The 17,736-nt window shown below is 42.1% G+C and overlaps 1 protein-coding gene across 2 annotated transcripts in view; it reads right to left on the bottom strand.

Moving 5' to 3' along the window:
- Positions 1-5,196: 5,196 nt before the first annotated feature.
- Positions 5,197-17,736, bottom strand: part of NT5DC2 (5'-nucleotidase domain containing 2) — a 71,480-nt gene continuing 58,940 nt past the window's right edge. For both annotated transcript variants that reach the window (XM_026656715.2, XM_026656714.2), the window contains exons 11-14: positions 14,088-14,174; positions 8,948-9,088; positions 7,503-7,567; positions 5,197-6,521 (exon numbers count right to left, since the gene is read on the bottom strand). In XM_026656715.2, the coding sequence (XP_026512500.1) occupies positions 6,260-6,521; positions 7,503-7,567; positions 8,948-9,088; positions 14,088-14,174 (555 nt within the window). In that variant the 3' untranslated portion in view covers positions 5,197-6,259. The remainder of the gene's footprint in view (positions 6,522-7,502; positions 7,568-8,947; positions 9,089-14,087; positions 14,175-17,736) is intronic.

Here is a 17,736-nt window from a genome sequence, read left to right as displayed (position 1 = left end):
AGATGAAGAGTGAGCTAATGGTTAACATTAAACCAAACAAGCTCATCAGCTAAGATACCTCAGTTGAACTACCCTAAGACAGACATACCTGCAGTTACTCTGATTAATGAATGTCCTTGTTGATGCAGTTAAGAAAATCTCCACTGGAACAGCAAATGTGTGACTCCAAGCTGACAGTTGGAGCTCTGCACTGATATTCTTCCATAGCTATAGGAGGGGAAACTCACTGCAGACATCTGAAGAACATTGCTTTAAAATAGTACCATGTGTAAAATATAGCCAGTACTACACAGTCATAATCCTCCAGGACTAAGTTACATATATAAAATAGAATGTGGATCGAATGGCACATCTGATAGCTGGAAAAAACAGTCTTGTCCGAAAACCTAATGATGCTAAGCCTTTGAACTGGTGAGCATGACAAACTGCTTTTTATTCAGCTGGTATGTTTGCTTTAATCAAGTGATGACTCCTCAAACAGGCTTAGACTGAAGTCTGTGCACATTGCACTGTTTTGTTCTAAAAGTGCAGTTTATTGAAGAACCACAAGTCTCCTTGTCAGATTCTCAGCTGTTAGAATTGCAGTGGCTAAGTGAAACCAGATGGTAAATCATTGTCATACTATATTTTGTTTATTTACCATACATATATAGAAGTTTAAAATAAAATAACCTACCACCGTGAACTAGACAATGAGCTACAGAAAGTTATTATTTAGACAAGAACATCAACATGCTACATTTCAAATTATTCTCAAACCCACACAACAGCAATTGCTGTGTTAAATTTTCAGAGAGCCATAGTGGTAACATTTTGAATAACAAACATCCACTTGGGTTTCCTATTTACCAACTACATCAAATTTGGGTGGCTATACGATTGGTCTTCAAAAGTCACAGCTTTGGCAAAGGCACCTAGAGGATGCCCAGTCTATCAAGTGGTAAAGTTGCCACCACTATCTCCAACATAACATGTCAGGTGCTCCTACAGCAGCGGAAACATTCTTCTGTTGCAGCATACACATTACAATTCCAGGGTTACAGATCACAATTGCGCTGCACAACAGTCACAGCCCAAGACATTGCTATATCATTTGACTACTACTGCATTCTCTAGTGATGTAATGTTTAACAAGTTATTTTGGTGTTCAAACAATGTAAATAACGAGCATTAAAGGTGGAATAGTTTCAATGTTAAATGACTTCTTGATTTTTATTTTTATTTTTAAACATCCAGTCACCAGGACAGGTACCCTGTTTATGTACTTGAGGTATCATGTTCCCAACTGGTTACAGTTACTACTCACTGCCAAAGATATTCTAGCACATTTCATTCTACCTACTGTCCTCACAGCTGCTGCATTAACACTGTTTTATGGCATTGGATTATTTCACCCATTTTCCCTAGCTGCTATGGGATTTAAACTTGGCACAGAGCAATAAGCCACTGGCAGTTTGTCCACTAGGCACATGGTGCATGTGTGGCTTTGAAGGGGAAGGCTCTAAGAATTCTCTGTATAGATACAACTCTAAAATGTAGTTCACCTAGCCTAACACTGTCCCACGCTAATGTTCTCAGCCCAGATAACACTCTTGATTGGTAAAATTACATATTTCTATATCTTTCCACACAAGATGAAAGATGCCATTTCTTGTAATTATAGCCACTGATATTTTGTTCCTCTTATACTTCCCCTAGCTGCACGAGTCTCATGTACCAATACTTTGCTACAGATTCACTATAAAGGTGCTCCAACCTGAGCTTGACCTTTTCTTACAGTACATAGAAAACAAGGCTCCATTGTGATAAACACTCCAACTTTCATTATGCTGCAGAGTCGGTCAGTTCACAGCTCTTGATAACTTATTTAGCATTCCCCACCAAATCCATCCTCCTCAGAAGCTGACACTCCAGGGCTCATGCTTGGGGGGCCTCTGCCCTGATTTCTTTGGGCCCTCCTCAGTGTCTATGCTACTCTCAGCTTATTTTTAATCTAACTACCTACCATGCTCAAAGTGTATGTTTTTCTGAAACTGAGCTGTCCCAGCCATCCATTTTTTCAGGGGAGGGAAAAGCCTTACCATAAGTGTAAGCGAGCTGCCTGGATGATTGCTGGAGCCAGCACCCAATTAGCTCACAATAACCAATGAAGAGTTCTGCATAACCTTTAGCTAGAGAAGGGAGGAGCTCTGAAACTCTCACTCATTCAGCCTAAGCCTCCCTTCTCAACTGAGGGCCACAAAGACCCACTTTTTATCCTACTTATTTTCCAGTCCTCAGCAAAACCAGGGATGTGAAGATCCAGAATGGTTGCTTTGTTTCAGAAAAACCTGGAGGGCTTCATGCACTATAATAAAGCAATGAAGAGCAAACTTGTTTTGTGCTGTCACTTAAAAGGTGAAATGCAACCACCACTGCAGTATTCTGGGAGTTTCGTGGTTTGCAGAACACCAAGCTCTTAGGGGCAAGCAAGTGCTTCTCATACAACGTATCTTACACACAGTAAAGGAAATAGTGCACTTGGCTGTGCTGCTATACTATGAGGGAGAATAAAGTAATCTTTAGCATCTTGCACCATAATTTAGCCCTAACACTGAATGGAAAAGTTTCCCACAATCCTGCTATGTCTGAGCTCCTCCACTCAGCGGTTCACAGTCGCAGGCCCATGAATCATTCCAAAGCTATGTAGAAAAAAATATTAGTAACAAAGAACTTCAAAGGAAACCCAATGCACTAGGCAGAGAGCCTGCAGGGTAAACTTGTGGGAGATAGGACATTAAGAAATTTTCCATTCTATAGCCCAGTGTCTCCTGCAATTCTGCTATGTCTGGAAAGTAGAGAGCAGTGAACAGAAGTAGGGAGGAATAAGAGAAACATTCCCTGCCACTACCACCAGCCAACATTGCCTTTGAGCACATCTATTTTGGGGCCACTACCTTACTGGAAAACAAGGCCTCTGCAGATGACAAGTCCACATTGTAATGGCCTATAAGAGGTCTTACCCAATAATTAAGGGTCTTCTCTGCAGATTTCTGAGGTGGAGGTACTTGCTTGTTCTGCCAATACGATTGGCAGCTACATCATAGAGTCTGGCTGGATTCTTCCCAGGACCTCTAATGCCTTATAGGCCTCAGCAAGCATAGCCTAATCCATCTAGTGATGGGTGACTTGGAAATGCTGAGTCCTTGTTATTTCTGATGGAAAGAAGTCAAAGACCCTGTGTATTTTTGAAAGATAGAACCCGTTTCCTCTTCTGAGAGACCTATATTCAGAAGATGAAAGCGCTCCTTTTGGACCGGATTGTCCCTCAAGTTGGAAGCTGAATGAAGAATGGATGGGGTGGAGTCCCTGGCTCACGTGTCTGTGGGTTAACACGTACCAGTCCTCTAACAAATGGGGAATTCTGGCTCCTAGCTTCAAGTCTGGGTGGAAGCAAATCTGTTCATTGTCAAAAAGTTGTGCTGGAGGCTGCTCAACTACCGCTGGACTTTCTGCCTGAACCTACAGGCCAAGATGTTCCCTTAGAGCATTTAAGGAGGGTCTGCCTGAAAGAGGGTTTATATTCTCTCCTGAGAGCACTTAGTGGAGATGGAAGGGACTGTTTCGATTTTTTTGCCACTATATTGTCTAGCCTTTGCCCTGAAGAGGAAGCAAAGTTGGCTGAGCCTAGGACCCATTTAGAATGAGTATCCACCTTTGAGGGACAGAGCAGTTTATTGAACCTGTCTCATTCCTCTCACATCTGCCAGGGTCAGCAATTGGGAGGGGGGGGGAGGGGTTACAGCATTCAGCAACCACTTCAAGATGGGAGGGGTGGGGCACTTGAGCCCCACAAACCGCTTGTCCCTGCACCCTGGGATGATTGGATGAGGTCCTCCTGCTCATGTTTCCCTCACTGTCAGCTTGGGAAAGCATCCTTTTACTTCACATGGTGCTTTTAGGGGTGCTTCTTCCCTTCCAGAAGAGAGGCAGAAGTGTGAGCTTGGAGGTGATGCAGCAGAAGCTTCTATGGTTGCAAACCCACCCCCAACCCCGCTCAGTCCCAGAGCAGGGAAGGAGAAAGGCAGGTAAGAGGGGAAAAAAAAGAAAAAGATGGGAGCCCAGACTGGGACCTCCAGCCACAGCCTTGCAGTTCTAAACTGCCGCTGGGGGCTGTACACCAGACTTGTGGGAGATGATGCCGGGCTGCAGAAAAAGCTTAAAATAGTCTCTATGCCTTTTCTTCAGAAAAGCAGTTAGCTACTTAATTGCTTCTCCCACTCAGTCCCTAAGCTGGAGTGTCTCTAAGTGGAAATAAAACAGCATGCCCTGATTTTAAGCATCGCTCAAAAATTTCTATTGACAGGCAGAAAAAGAGAGTGTTGTAGATTTAATGGGGAGTAGGGATATTTATGCTAATAAGTTTGTTTTATGGCTATATAAACTTCAGTCAGATGTTACTGCTTTCTGTGTTTAGAAACTCCTTTGACAACTGCAAGGCTGTAAACTGACTGCATCCTTCATGTTAGATCGTACAACGCTTGAAATGAAATTTCAACTCTGTGGTGATACTACTGTCATTTATTTTAAGATTAAACCAGAAAAGAATTTTATTTCTCTCAGCTTTAGACAGGTTTTCATGGGTTAGCACACTGTTATGTTTGGGGTGTAAACATTCCAGAGGAATGTTTTAAAACACGGGTTTCAATGTAACATTTCCATATGGTTTTAGGTTGTATAGACTTGACACAGCTGAATTATGGGCCAGCTTTGACCTGAGATAGGTGGAGGGAGGATTATTATTAATAGCATCCCCATCTAGGAGCAGCTCTCAGTGCTTTCAACCTTGTCATAATATTTTCAACTACTTGAAAGAGCAGTAGTAAGATTCCTGGCAGTATGCAGAAGAGTAAGTGGTATGGTGTGTGCAAAGTACTCAGTCAAAGCAGCAGCACAGGAGTTATGCTTCTCTGCTGTGGTTGGCCCTTTATAACTCCTATGGCTCCAACCCTTCAGTTACACAGATACTCTAAACTTGTACTAAACAGAAGCCGAGGCAGAGCTATAGCTAGAAATCACTGTCTCCTACCCAAAGACATTTGGCATAAAGTAATCCCCATCCATTGTCAACAACACTTGTTAAATATATTTTTCAAAAAATGAAACCAGATTCACCTACTTCTCCATGCCTGATCACAATTTATCCTTTGTTGCTTTCCCCCCCACCCCCCTTCTTGCTACTGAATCAGAATAATCTCTTCCACAGCTGTAGGAACAGCCTTGAGTCAAGAATACAAACAGGCCTTATTCTAATCTCAGTTTTACATTGGGGGTGGTGTAACTTCACACCAGCCCATGACTTCAGAATAAGGCCCAATTTGTGCAAATACAAAGGCATTGCTCATCTTATTGAGAAGATATGAGCTCTAAGCTTTTTACTGTAAAACAAAACTACATCACTTAAGGTAGTGTTTTAATTGATTTTTCAAGGCAATACTTTTCAGTGTTAAAGTTTAAGTGTTGACTTAAATATATTTAAGACTAGGACATAATCAAAGATTTAAAATCCATTATAATTTAGCTTCCATGCTTTTCAAAACAATCCTCAAAGACATGGCAAATGCATTATTTTAATATCAAAGGCTGCAAAAATGCACCTTCTAAGCAGTGTGTGTCAAGATCTTAGCTTTTGAACTGTTTCTATAACAAGTGAAGAAAAAAAGCCTCTATATTCAGAGACCAAAACATTCAAAAGTTAAGTTGCCTAAAATCAGCTTTCAGAGGTGCTGAATAAACCTTTAAATTTATGGAAGAGAAGAGAGGTGGGTTTGCTTAGCACTTCTGAGAATCAGGCCACTTCTAGCTAAGGTGCCTAACTGCAGTTACCTAATTTCAGCTACCCATATTAGAAGATGATTTGGGCCAGAATTTGGGCAGGGGCTGAAGATGGAGTTTTAAAAATTTTAAAGGGGTCATGAAATGCAGCTTGCTGTGATTGTTTTACTTCTACCTAACCAACTCTGAGAATGCTTTGCTAGATAAAATAGTCAAATCATATCTTCCTTCCATTTAACTTAAGCACCAATTTGTTAGCAAGGTAGATATTTGGAAGTGCTGGAAGGCAAGGTTCAGGGACGGTCAGGGACAACACACAACTCACACCCACACCCGTGTTAAAATCATCTTTAGCAATAGGCAATCCATGGCCAAACAGCCTGACCCTTTGTACAAACAATTCTAGCACTACATCACTGTAAACTTCAGCTCACATACTTTCCCTTCATCGGATGTGCACCATCTCCTCCAGGAAGGGGGTCTTCATACAACCCGTGCAGAGCTGATCCATCCAGAGGGGCGCCTCGTGCTGCAGAGGGGTGCGCCGGGGGAAAAAGGTGAAGTTCACATCATAGTTCAGCAGGCAGCTGATGGATGCCATGTAGATATCAGAGAACCGGATCAGTCTCCGAGAGAAGTAGGTTGGGTTGTGGAAGGTTCGGAAGATGCTCCCGAACTGAGGATTGAATAAGTTCTTCGTAAGGGACCTGAAAGGAGAGGACTTGGTTTGCACGGGCCAACATTTAGAGAAATTGTTAACCGAGGTTTTGTAACTAATTTGACAATTCAGTCCTTGGAAACATATTTTGCACAAGGCTTTAAAATTTCAGGGTACCAAAATCACCAGGGCAGGAACTTTCCTTATGGGCTATGCTGTGATAGAAAAGACAGCAAGAGATTACTACTGGAGTCTAACCTTGATTGAAGATTACCCAGAAGCGATGGTACTAAATGGACCTAGTAAACGTAAGCAGCAAGGGCTAAGATTTCCTCTTCGGGAGAATGAAGACAATGGTTTGATAGCTACTGCCAAGTCATTACATGCCTGCCACATGAGTCCTGCCCTGTAGGAGGAATTTATGCATCTATATTGCTTAAACTTTACTGTTATCATGACCCATCAGGGCTGAATTGAAACAAGTTTGTTCAAGATGCCTAGTTTCATCTAAGTAAACAGTGAGTAGGCGCCAAGCTCTTGAAGTGAACAAGGAAGATGAAAGCCTAAGCATTTAAGAGCCTACAACACTTACTCATGTGAGTAAGGATTTGCCTATCAGCTTCTTTGGATGGAAAAATATAGATAGCAATGAAAACAATCTGGAGTGTAATCTGTCATTTAAGTGGTTGCATCAGTGGAATGAATGCAGGAGTAATGACAATACTTTCTGCACTCTGAAAAAATAGCTGTGTAGCTAGCTTAAAAATTCTATGAGATTTCACAGAGAAATATCTTACAACACATCTCCGAATAAAGGACAGAACTCAGCCCAGCTTCACTTTTAGAAGTTGCACTGCTTCACTAGCTACAATCATCAGAAACTAATTAGACACTGGAGATCCAACCCTTGATTTCAAGATATCTACATTCATAGGAGCATATTTACAAGTTTCCACAGGACTATTCTGGGAGGAAGGGAAGTTTGCATGTTCATCTTAAAGCACTCTCAGATTTAGATACACTGAGTCACCTAATTTCCTGACGCTCTTGCATCCATTCCAGCAGCACCTGCTTTGATTCTGCATCTTGATACATCTAGAACAAAAAAGCCCAGTAAAAAGAGTTAAATCTAAACACTGACTTTTCTCAAATCCTTTTTCTTAAGGTGATAGTGCCACTATCAACTTAGGTGCCAGGTATCTGTCTATGGCCCTTGGAGCTCAGCAACTTCTTACAATTGCCAACAGTAAGAAGAAAATTAAAGTGTCGGTGACTAAGAAAAAAAAGAAATTGTGAGACAGGCTGTAAATCCGCCAAATTCCCTGCTTTTACTCTTTGTGCTCTGGGAGATGCACCACGACTATGCACGGCTTGGTTTAGAGAGTAAACCACAAGTCACTGGTTAATCCCCCAACACTGCCTAGCAGAGAGTGTTGGTTGCTTATAGCATATTAACGTCTGTGGAGGATACAAAAGATCCTCACGAAAACATCTGTTAAGTCATACAGTGTGGGGTTTTTGTCTTATATTTATGAAGGAGTTTAGGTAACTAAAGAGGGAAGCAATAACAGCCGTGGCTTGATGTTGCCATAGCACATGCATAGGGCAATCTTCCTCCAATCAGTTTTGACACCTATGAATTTCTTTGACATTAAATTGCCTTGTGCATCTCAAACTCATTTTCCCTAGTCCCCTATTGAGACTCTAAGCCAGACTGAAATTCACGTCTTCAGAGACAAAAGGTAAGTGTTCATCCACTGCTCTCTTAGTCATGCTTAGCAAGTTAACAGCTAACATGCAAAACCATGTTTGAGCTCTGCGGAGGAATCTATGACCTACACTGATTTAAAAATTACATTAGCAGGAATTTGATTTTAGGACTAGCATCATCTTATGAAAAGTGCCATCATTTATTTAATTAGTGTTACTGAAAGCTTAGTGACAGACAGGAAAGCTGCTTCCAGTCTGTTTTATTTCACAAATCAGAGTAACATTCTTCTAATAGTTAGCCCTCCCACTCACTTTTATAATTGCAGAAAGGATACTGGAGAAGGGGTTAGAGATGGTTAATTAGAACTACAGGTTGCCATGAGACCAGCAGGATGTGGAATATATTATGGAGGATATGTTATTCACCTGCCAGCGTAGTAGACACCCATCCCTATGTACAACCAGACCTAGTATGTAGAAGGAATTGTATTTCCTCATTAAAAAGGTATGCTACCAGCAACTCCACCTCTGCCATACTAGCTTAAAAGTTCTTATTCGTAAACACCACTGCTATTCTAGTCCGGGACTTAACTGGAGCATAGACAAGTAGTAATACTAAGCCGTGCAGCAGTTGTATCAGAATGGTCCAAGTCTACAGGGGCACAAGGAGATCAAATGCAATCTGACCCAAGCCAAAAATCTAAATCCTAGTTCTGAGAGGTGAAGACTAGTTAGACTCATTAGCCTGGCTCTGCTCCAACCTACCTGCATTCTCTCCAGCAGCCCTGTGAGTGCCTGTTGCCAAGTCAGCGAGTGCATGTACTGCTCTGTATTAATGATCCGGATTTCAGGTTCCAGTTCTGGTACAATGGCTCCTGTCCTCCAGCCATGACGCAGCATCAAGTCCTAGAAAGCAACCCAGAATTTTACACTTATCTTACAACACCGTCAGGTGTAAAAGTGGTTTTTGAGGAACAGTACTAGAGTTTTCAGAATAGCAGCTATGCTCCATTTAGTGTCATTGGCTTGACTGTTAGCAGTGTTTTTATCCTATGGAAAATACTGGTTCACAGGGTCTGGAGCATCACTGTAATGGTGCCCTCAGCTTCCTGTAGGGCAGGGGAAATACAGGTCTCTGCTCATCTCTTCCAAAATCGGGACAGTTAAATTGGTTCAGAGATGAGGGCTCTTATATGACACACTCGGGTCCCTCCTCCACACACATACCTTGTTCTGTGAGCTAGAAGACCAAGCAATCAAGTTCTGCATTAGACTGCAGGGCTACATCACCATTCTTTAATGCCAGGGGTAGAGCGTTCCATAAAGCACCCCTGACACATAGACGCAGGGAATAACGGAGTGTGCCTTTCAGAGCATATCATCACCAAGCTTTCTGAGTGAATCCTGAGGGATGTTCCTGCTAGCGGGGCGAGTAGGTGAATAAATAAATCTCCACCCCTTGTGTGTGGCAGTGGAGGAGGGGAGATTTTAAAGGTATAGTACAGTGATGTAGAACACAGCGGTGCCTAAGGGGAAACATTCCCAGTCAACACTGAAAAGCACAGCACTCAAAAGGGGACTTTTGAGGAGTCCAACAGCTGTACTGGAACAGGAGCAGATGAACATTGTTGAAAATAAAGCCACTGAGCTTGGAACTTCAACCCGAGATGCTAACCAGATTTCCCCAGGTTCAAATACAATTTAAAAAAATAAATAAATAAGAGACAAGCAATAGATTTAAGTGATGAAAAACATTTGGGTTCTAACAGACACCAAGTCAGAAGACAGCAGACAAAGCCAAATAAGTCCTTGCCCCCATTGCAGTCTCAGTTGTATGACCAGGTTAAAGATAGAGCTAATTTTTAGCTGCGTTTATTAAAAAAAAAAAAAAAAAAAAAAAAAAAAAAAAAAGGCGGTGGGGGAAGGGTCTCATCTATACACAGATGTATATTTCACTGAGATAAGCCTCAAGGGCCATCAGTAAACTGGAAATAGGGTAACAATTGGCAAGATCTTTTTTAGAAAGGGAAGACTTTAAAGATTTGTTTAGACAAATGATTGGTGTCTTCTGAAGCAGACATGGAATTGTTGACACCATGGATTCATTTAAGATTGCTGTGTTATAAAAGCAGAATACTCTGCTCTTGCCTGCGGGTCATGGAAAAAACATACGACCCCTTGCACCTTAGAAACAATACTTATGAAAAAAATACAGTCAACTGGGTTGAAAAAATGCCAGGTTAAAAGGGAACCACGTTAGAATGAGCCACAGCAGAAAGTCAAGAACGGCTGAGTAGATTGCTTTTCTGAATATAAACTCACTGACCACACACTACCTCTGCTGGACATTAACATTTAGGATGCATATTAGAATATAAAGGCATCACTTTGGGCTTTTTGTCCATGCAATGATCCATGCACTGCAGTATTCGCAGTTTATTGCCTTAGAAGCTCAGACACAATAGCCAAAACTATCCACTTGATATGATGCCTTCCTAGTTACTGGAGAAGATGAACCACACAGTAGATAATAAAAACCCAGTGAGTAGTGCAGTCTGAGAAACAGTGGATTCTCCATCACTGAGAATTTTTCAATCAAGACCCAACAGAAATTAGTTCAGGGGAATCCTATGGCCTGTGTTATACAGAAGGTCAGATTAGATGATCACGTGGTCCCTTCTGGCCTTATAATCTATGAAAAACGTCAGTGACAAACCACAGATACCTAAAATCATAATTCAACGATAACATGAGTACCTGCCAAACAATATGAAAGCATGTTGTTTCTATAAAAAGGGAAATAAAAACAACCCAGGAAACTACAGACCTGTGCCAGGGAAGATAATGGAGCAAGTAATTAAGGAAATCATCTGCAAACACTTGGAAGGTGGTAAGGTGATAGGGCAGGGGTCGGCAACCTTTCAGAAGTGGTGTGCCGAGTCTTCATTTATTCACTCTGATTTAAGGTTTCGCGTGCCAGTAATACATTTTAACGTTTTTAGAAGGTCTCTTTCTATAAGTCTTTAATATATAACTAAACTATTGTTGTATGTAAAGTAAATAAGGTTTTTAAAATGTTTAAGAAGCTTCATTTAAAATTAAATTAAAATGCAGAGGCCCCCAGATCAGTGGCCAGGACCCGGGTGCTGTGAGTGCCACTGAAAATCAGCTCGCGTGCCGCCTTCGGCACACGTGCCATAGGTTCCCTACCCCTGTGATAGGGAATAGCCAGCATGGATTTGTAAAGAACAAATCATGTCAAACCAATCTGATAGCTTTCTTTGACAGGATAACGAGTCTTGTGGATAAGGGAGAAGCAGTGGATGTGGTATACCTAGATATTAGTAAGGCATTTGATACAGTCTCGCATGGATATTCTTATCAATAAACTAGGCAAATACAACTTAGATAGGGCTACTATAAGGTGGGTGCATAACTGGCTGGATAACTGTACTCAGAGTAGTTATTCATGGTTCCCAATCCTGCTGGAAAGGTATAACAAGTGGGGTTCCACAGGGGTCTGTTTTGGGGCCGGCTCTGTTCAATATCTTCATCAACAACTTAGATATTGGCATAGAAAGTACGCTTATTAAGTTTGCAGATGATACCAAACTGGGAGGGATTGCAACTGCTTTGGAGGATAGGGTCATAATTCAAAATGATCTGGACAAATTGGAGAAATGGTCTAAGGTAAAAAGGATGAAGTTTAATAAAGACAAATGCAAAGTGCTCCACTTAGGAAGGAACAATCAGTTTCACACATACAGAATGGAAAGAGACTGTCTAGGAAGGAGTACGGCAGAAAGGGATCTATAGTGGAACACAAGCTAAATATGAGTCAACAGTGTGATACTGTTGCAAAAAAAAGCAAACATGATTCTGGGATGCATTAACAGGTGTGTTGTGAGCAAGACACGAGAAGTCATTCTTCCGCTCTACTCTGCGCTGGTTAGGCCTCAACTGGAGTATTGTGTGCAGTTCTGGGCACCACATTTCAAGAAAGATGTGGAGAAATTGGAAAGGGTCCAGAGAAGAGCAACAAGAATGATTAAAGGTCTTGAGAACATGACCTATGAAGGAAGGCTGAAAGCATTGGGTTTGTTTAGTTTGGAAAAGAGAAGACTGAGAGGGGACATGATAGCAATTTTCAGGTATCTAAAAGGGTGTCATAAGAAGGAGGAGCGAGAAAACTTGTTCATCTTAGCCTCTAAGGATAGAGCAAGAAGCAATGGGCTTAAACTGCAGCAAGGGAGGTTTAGGTTGGACATTAGGAAAAAGTTCCTAACTGTCAGGGTGGTTAAACACTGGAATAAATTGCCTAGGGAGGTTGTGGAATCTCCATCTCTGGAGATATTTAAGAGTAGGTTAGATAAATGTCTATCAGGGATGGTCTATACAGTATTTGGTCCTGCCATGAGGGCAGGGGACTGGACTCTATGACCTCTCAAGGTCCCTTCCAGTCCTAGAATCTATGAATCTATGTCAATGTCAGGAATAAGATAGGCAGTAGGCAATGGTATTGCAACAAAAGATAGGCTAAGATAAGTATAGTGTGGATACTAAAACAACTGAGGAAAGGTAATCATAAGTAAGGCTATGATTCAATCAGGTATTTTTAGTAAAAGTCATTGACAGGTCACAGCTGGGGAGGGGAGAGAGAGGGGGAAGAGAGGCTGAGGCCCAGGAGCTCAGCGGCTGCTTCTGCTGCCGCTGTGGGGGCGGAGGCAGCCCCAGAGGGCCAGCCACTGTTCCAGCAGCCCCAGGACCGCTGCTGGGAACCGCTGGGCGGCTGCTCCCCCCACCTCCGGGACTGCTGCTTGGGCAGCCCTGGGGTCAGCCACACCGGCCGCTGCAGAAGCCACGGAAGTTGCAGGAACTCATAGAATCCGTGACTTCCACGACCTCTGTGACAACAAAGCCCTAATCATAAGCAGCAATTAACATGAAAAGGGAGACCACCACTGTATCTTCCCATCCATCTCCCTTCACTGCTCTCTTTCCTTCAACACTGTGGTAACATCATAGCTTCATTCTACTCACTTTGTCCTCCAATATTTGCTGATGGAAAGATTCCATGCAGAAGTCACTACTTTGTCACTTGAGCCAGTGGTTCTCAAACAGGGGTACGCATACCCCATGGGATATGCAGAGGTCTTCCAGGGGATACATCAACTCATCTAGATATTTGCCTCATTCAGTGTTTCTCAACCATCACAGGACAGGTTGGGGGGAGGGTGGGGGTTGCAAGTGAGGGCCAGCATTAGGGGGTGGCAGGCAGGGCAATTGCCCGGGGCACCATGCCACAGTTGGCCCTGCAAAGCTAAAAGTTACATGCTTCAGTCCTGGGCGGTGGGGCTCGGGCACCCTGAAAAGCAAGTACAATATTTATATTCCCAATAGATTTATTTTATAATTATGTGGTAAAAATGAGAAAGTCAGCAATTTTTCAGTTCTACAGTGCTGTGACACTTGTGTTTTTATGTCTGATCTTGTAATCAAGTAGCTTTTAAGTGAGGTGAAACTTGGTGTACACAAGACAAATCAAAGTCCTGAAAGGGGTGCAGTAGTCTGGAAAGGTTGAGAACTACTGACCCGAGCAATTCCTACAAACTTGGTCTCTTGCTACCTTCTCCCTACACACAGCCACACCATTCAGTTCAACAGGGTTTTGTTTTCTCATAGGAGTATTGTAATTCCACTAAATCCAAAACACAGTTAAACAGGAAAACTAAGTTAAAAAAGCCACAGCAGAGGGTTCTACCTTGAGCAATGCAAAGGTATCTCAGTAAAAACAGGATACAAAATTATGACAAGAATTAAGTCCTTCTTAAATTCCAGCAGCCCCCCCCCCAAAAAAAAATCAGCAGTGTTGGTATTAAACAGAAGCAGACATGGTTCTACTTACTGCAAGATCACTGTACAGATGGTCACCGAAATAAAGTACTTTGGACCCACGCCAACCTGTTAGCCTTAGAAAATCAAACAAATTTCCCTGCAAAGAGAGGGAGAACAAACAAGAATGTGAATATAAACCAAACACCTCATTTTTCTTTGCAAGTGATGACACTTCACTGTTTTGTCTAGTTCAAGAAAGCAAAATATTCAAAGTAACTTGACTTCCTAATAAGACAATGTAAAGTTAAATTATTTCACATGAGAATTTAATATACAGATATTTAAAAAATCTCTCCAAAAAGAGCTAGCTGCTTTTGAGAATATAATGCACCAGTGAGAGTTATTTTGGCAATACCATCAAGTATTAAAACACATATCATTCAAAAGTCAATGTATTTGCACCATTTATATATTTTGCACTTCATTCAACTGGGGGAGTAGAAATAATTAATTTCACTTTTATCATCAAGTTTCACTTCCTGGTTCTCATGCACTAGAATGGTCACATGAAAATTTAAAAAAAATAAATAAAAAAATAAAATAAAATGGTGGCTTGAAGAGTTTATTATTATTATTATTAAAGCAGAGCAATTTTTCCTATTAGCTTCACATTTTTGAGGTGTTTTTCAAAACTACATTTAACATACTTTCCCTTTTATAATGGAGGAGTCCTTGTGGCACCTTAGAGACTAACAAATTTATTTGGGCATAAGCTTTTATGGGCTAAAATCCACTTCATGAGATGCATGGAGTGAAAAAAATATACTGCTTACTGTATTTTTCACTCCATGCATCTCACGAAGTGGATTTTAGCCCATAAAAGCTTATGCCCAAATAAATTTGTTAGTCTCTAAGGGTATGTCTACACTACCAGCTGGATCGGCGGGCAGCGATCGATCCAGTGGGGGTCGATTTATCGCGGATAAATCGACCCGAGCGCTCTCCCATCAACTCCTATACTCCAGCTCGGCGAGAGGCGCAGGCAGAGTCGTCAGGGGAGCGGCAGAGTTGACTCACCGCGGTGAAGACACCATGGTAAGTCAATCTAAGTACGCTGACTTCAGCTACGTTATTCACATATGTTATTCACATACGTTATTCACATAGCTGAAGTTGCGTAACTTAGATCGATCCCCCCCAGCGTATACCAGGCCTAAGGTGCCACAAGGACTCCTCATTGTTTTTGCTGATACAGATTAACACGGCTACCACTCTGAAACCTTTCCCTTTTATGTAATTTGCCCTTGTTCTAATCAGATTGTCTGGCTTCCCACCACACACATTTTTATCTACAGTCAAGAACGTCTCAAACTAGAATATGACTTGCTTTGGAAAGCTTTTCCAGTCATGTGCCCTGGATAAACTCATTTACTTTATAAGAAGCCAGAAAAGCATCAGAAGGAAAAGCAAAGTCCTCCAGGCTTCACATCAGCTTAGAAAAACCCCATCTGACATCTATTAGGGAAGCATGTACGCTATTATACATTTCTGGCAATTGCTGCCGATTAGAGAGGTACATGTGACACTGTTATTAGGAAAACATGGGCAGCAGCTGCAGATGTGAGGAAGACAAGAGCTACCAGATAACAGAATTTTAATGAAAATGTCAGAAAGGTGGTTTATTTAACAACCTTCATAATCTGGTATGTTAGACAGTTAGGGTAATTGTTAGAATCCTCTCTCTTTAGGTTTTAAAGGCTCAGATCTTCAAAGGTGTTTAGACTCCTAACTTCAATTGATTTCAATGATTTTAAGAGCCTAGAATACCTTTAAGGATCTGGGCCTAAATTTAAAAAAAAAAAAAAAAAAAATGCCCTGAACATACAATATCCAGAGGTCTCAGTCAGGGCTCCAATGTCATAAGCACTGTACAGTCAGCAGGGCTGGATTTACACCTTATGCGCCCTTAGGCACAGCATCTTCAGCGCTGCACCTCCCCTCCTCCCCCACCTACAGCTGACCTTCGTGTTTTTGCCGTAAAAAATGAAACTTTTAACCCACTTTTAACTTTTAGGCAACCCTAGGCACATGCCTACTGTTCCTAATTGGAAATCTGGCTCTGACAGTCACATGGTAAAATGCAATCCCCCCACCCCAGAGAGCTGACATTTTGAATGTCAGACAAAAGGCAAGAAGCGAGTGCAACAAATATAAAGAGGATGGAGGGTGAGAACACCACTGTGTTAAAATCATATGGTTACATATGGATACAACTTGGTTCCAAGACTATTTAAAAAACAAAGAAAATATTTATATTAACCAATTGAAGCTAACTTTTCAAATCAATCCATTACTGTACTATTTATTCTACAAATCTATCATCCATAAACTCCATTAACTTTTTACCTAACTAGTGATGACAATGCCTGCAAAGAAGCCTATAGATTCTTCCCCATTCTCCACCCCTTCTTGCCCTGCAGCAGCCGCAGAAAACTGGGCGCAGGGGTTCTGTGGCTCAATGCCCACTTGGTATTGATTGCCTATGGTACAGAAATAGGCCCTCCTCAGGAAATGCCTCGAGCCTTTATCATTACTACTCAATTATGTGCGTGGCAAAAATAAGGTTTTTAACAAGCAGGTAAAGATCAATTGCCAGGTCATGTACTGAAAGCCCATTTTCTCATCACTACTCCAAGTGGGAAAAAAATCTAGCTTAAGCGCTCTTCTTATGCAGAGATTGCTTACGACCAGCCCTGACTACAAACTGGCCTTTTATTCACGGTGCTGATGCCCAACAAGACAGTCTCCAACATGCCAGAGAGGAAGCTGGTTCCACTTCTAGCCCAATACTGAAATAGACTTTAAAACACAGCTGCAAAAGGTTTAGACAGAACAATTAACCAGCAGCATCCAGATCATTTTCAACTCTCTTTCCCCTCTCCCCCCTCAACCCTGAACAGTACTTGAGGAACTGGTGACTGCAATGTAGAAAGGTTAGAGACCCTACAAAATGGTTTGGAACTGCAAGGTGGTGCCATAGTGAAGAGGGGTTACCAAACCACTACAATGGCTGGTTAGAATGTCAGTTTTGCCTTTGAACTTAACAGCTGCCTCTATGTATTTTCTCAAGGATTTTACGGTTTTGTGGGTAACAGCACCATTCAGACCCTGCCCTGCAATGCTCTAAGCACAATCTGGTGTGGGGCAGTGGGATGAGAAAGGGAGAAGCCTCAGTACTGTAGAAACAGAGGTCTGTGTGCTGTTCCCTGCTGGTTCAGACCTGTGAGTAGCTGCAGAAGACTGACCTAGCAGTCAGAAGAGACAACAATCCTGAGCAAAGTCACTGGTTGGGTGGGGGAGGAGAGAACACACAGACCTCTGCAACTCCTTCCCCTGGATCCTCAGGGGAAAAGCTAACAAGAAAACCTGCTCTCTTTCCACGTAGGTGAAAGTAGTTCTTCACCCACCCCTTTCCCTGGTTTCCATGGGATGGGATTGGGGAGCAGCCTTTCCTCATGCTTCCGGGGAGGAAAGAGTCAGGAGATACTCAAGGCTTTTTGGTGCACTTGCCCCTGGGGAGATAAGGGTAAACACAGGCACCAGTCTCCTGGAAGCAGGAAAACAGACCCGACACCAGCACTGAAGAGCATGAGAGGAGGTATGATTTCTGAGAATACCAGAGAGTGAAATCACAAGAGAGCGGGGGGGGGGGGGGGGGG

The sequence above is a fragment of the Terrapene carolina genome, unplaced genomic scaffold (assembly GCF_002925995.2).
Source record: "Terrapene carolina triunguis isolate 2854851 unplaced genomic scaffold, T_m_triunguis-2.0 Scaffold232, whole genome shotgun sequence".
Lineage (NCBI taxonomy): Eukaryota > Metazoa > Chordata > Testudines > Emydidae > Terrapene > Terrapene triunguis.
The sequence above is the reverse complement of the archived record's forward strand: the minus strand, read 5'-3'. Positions and strand labels throughout refer to the sequence as shown.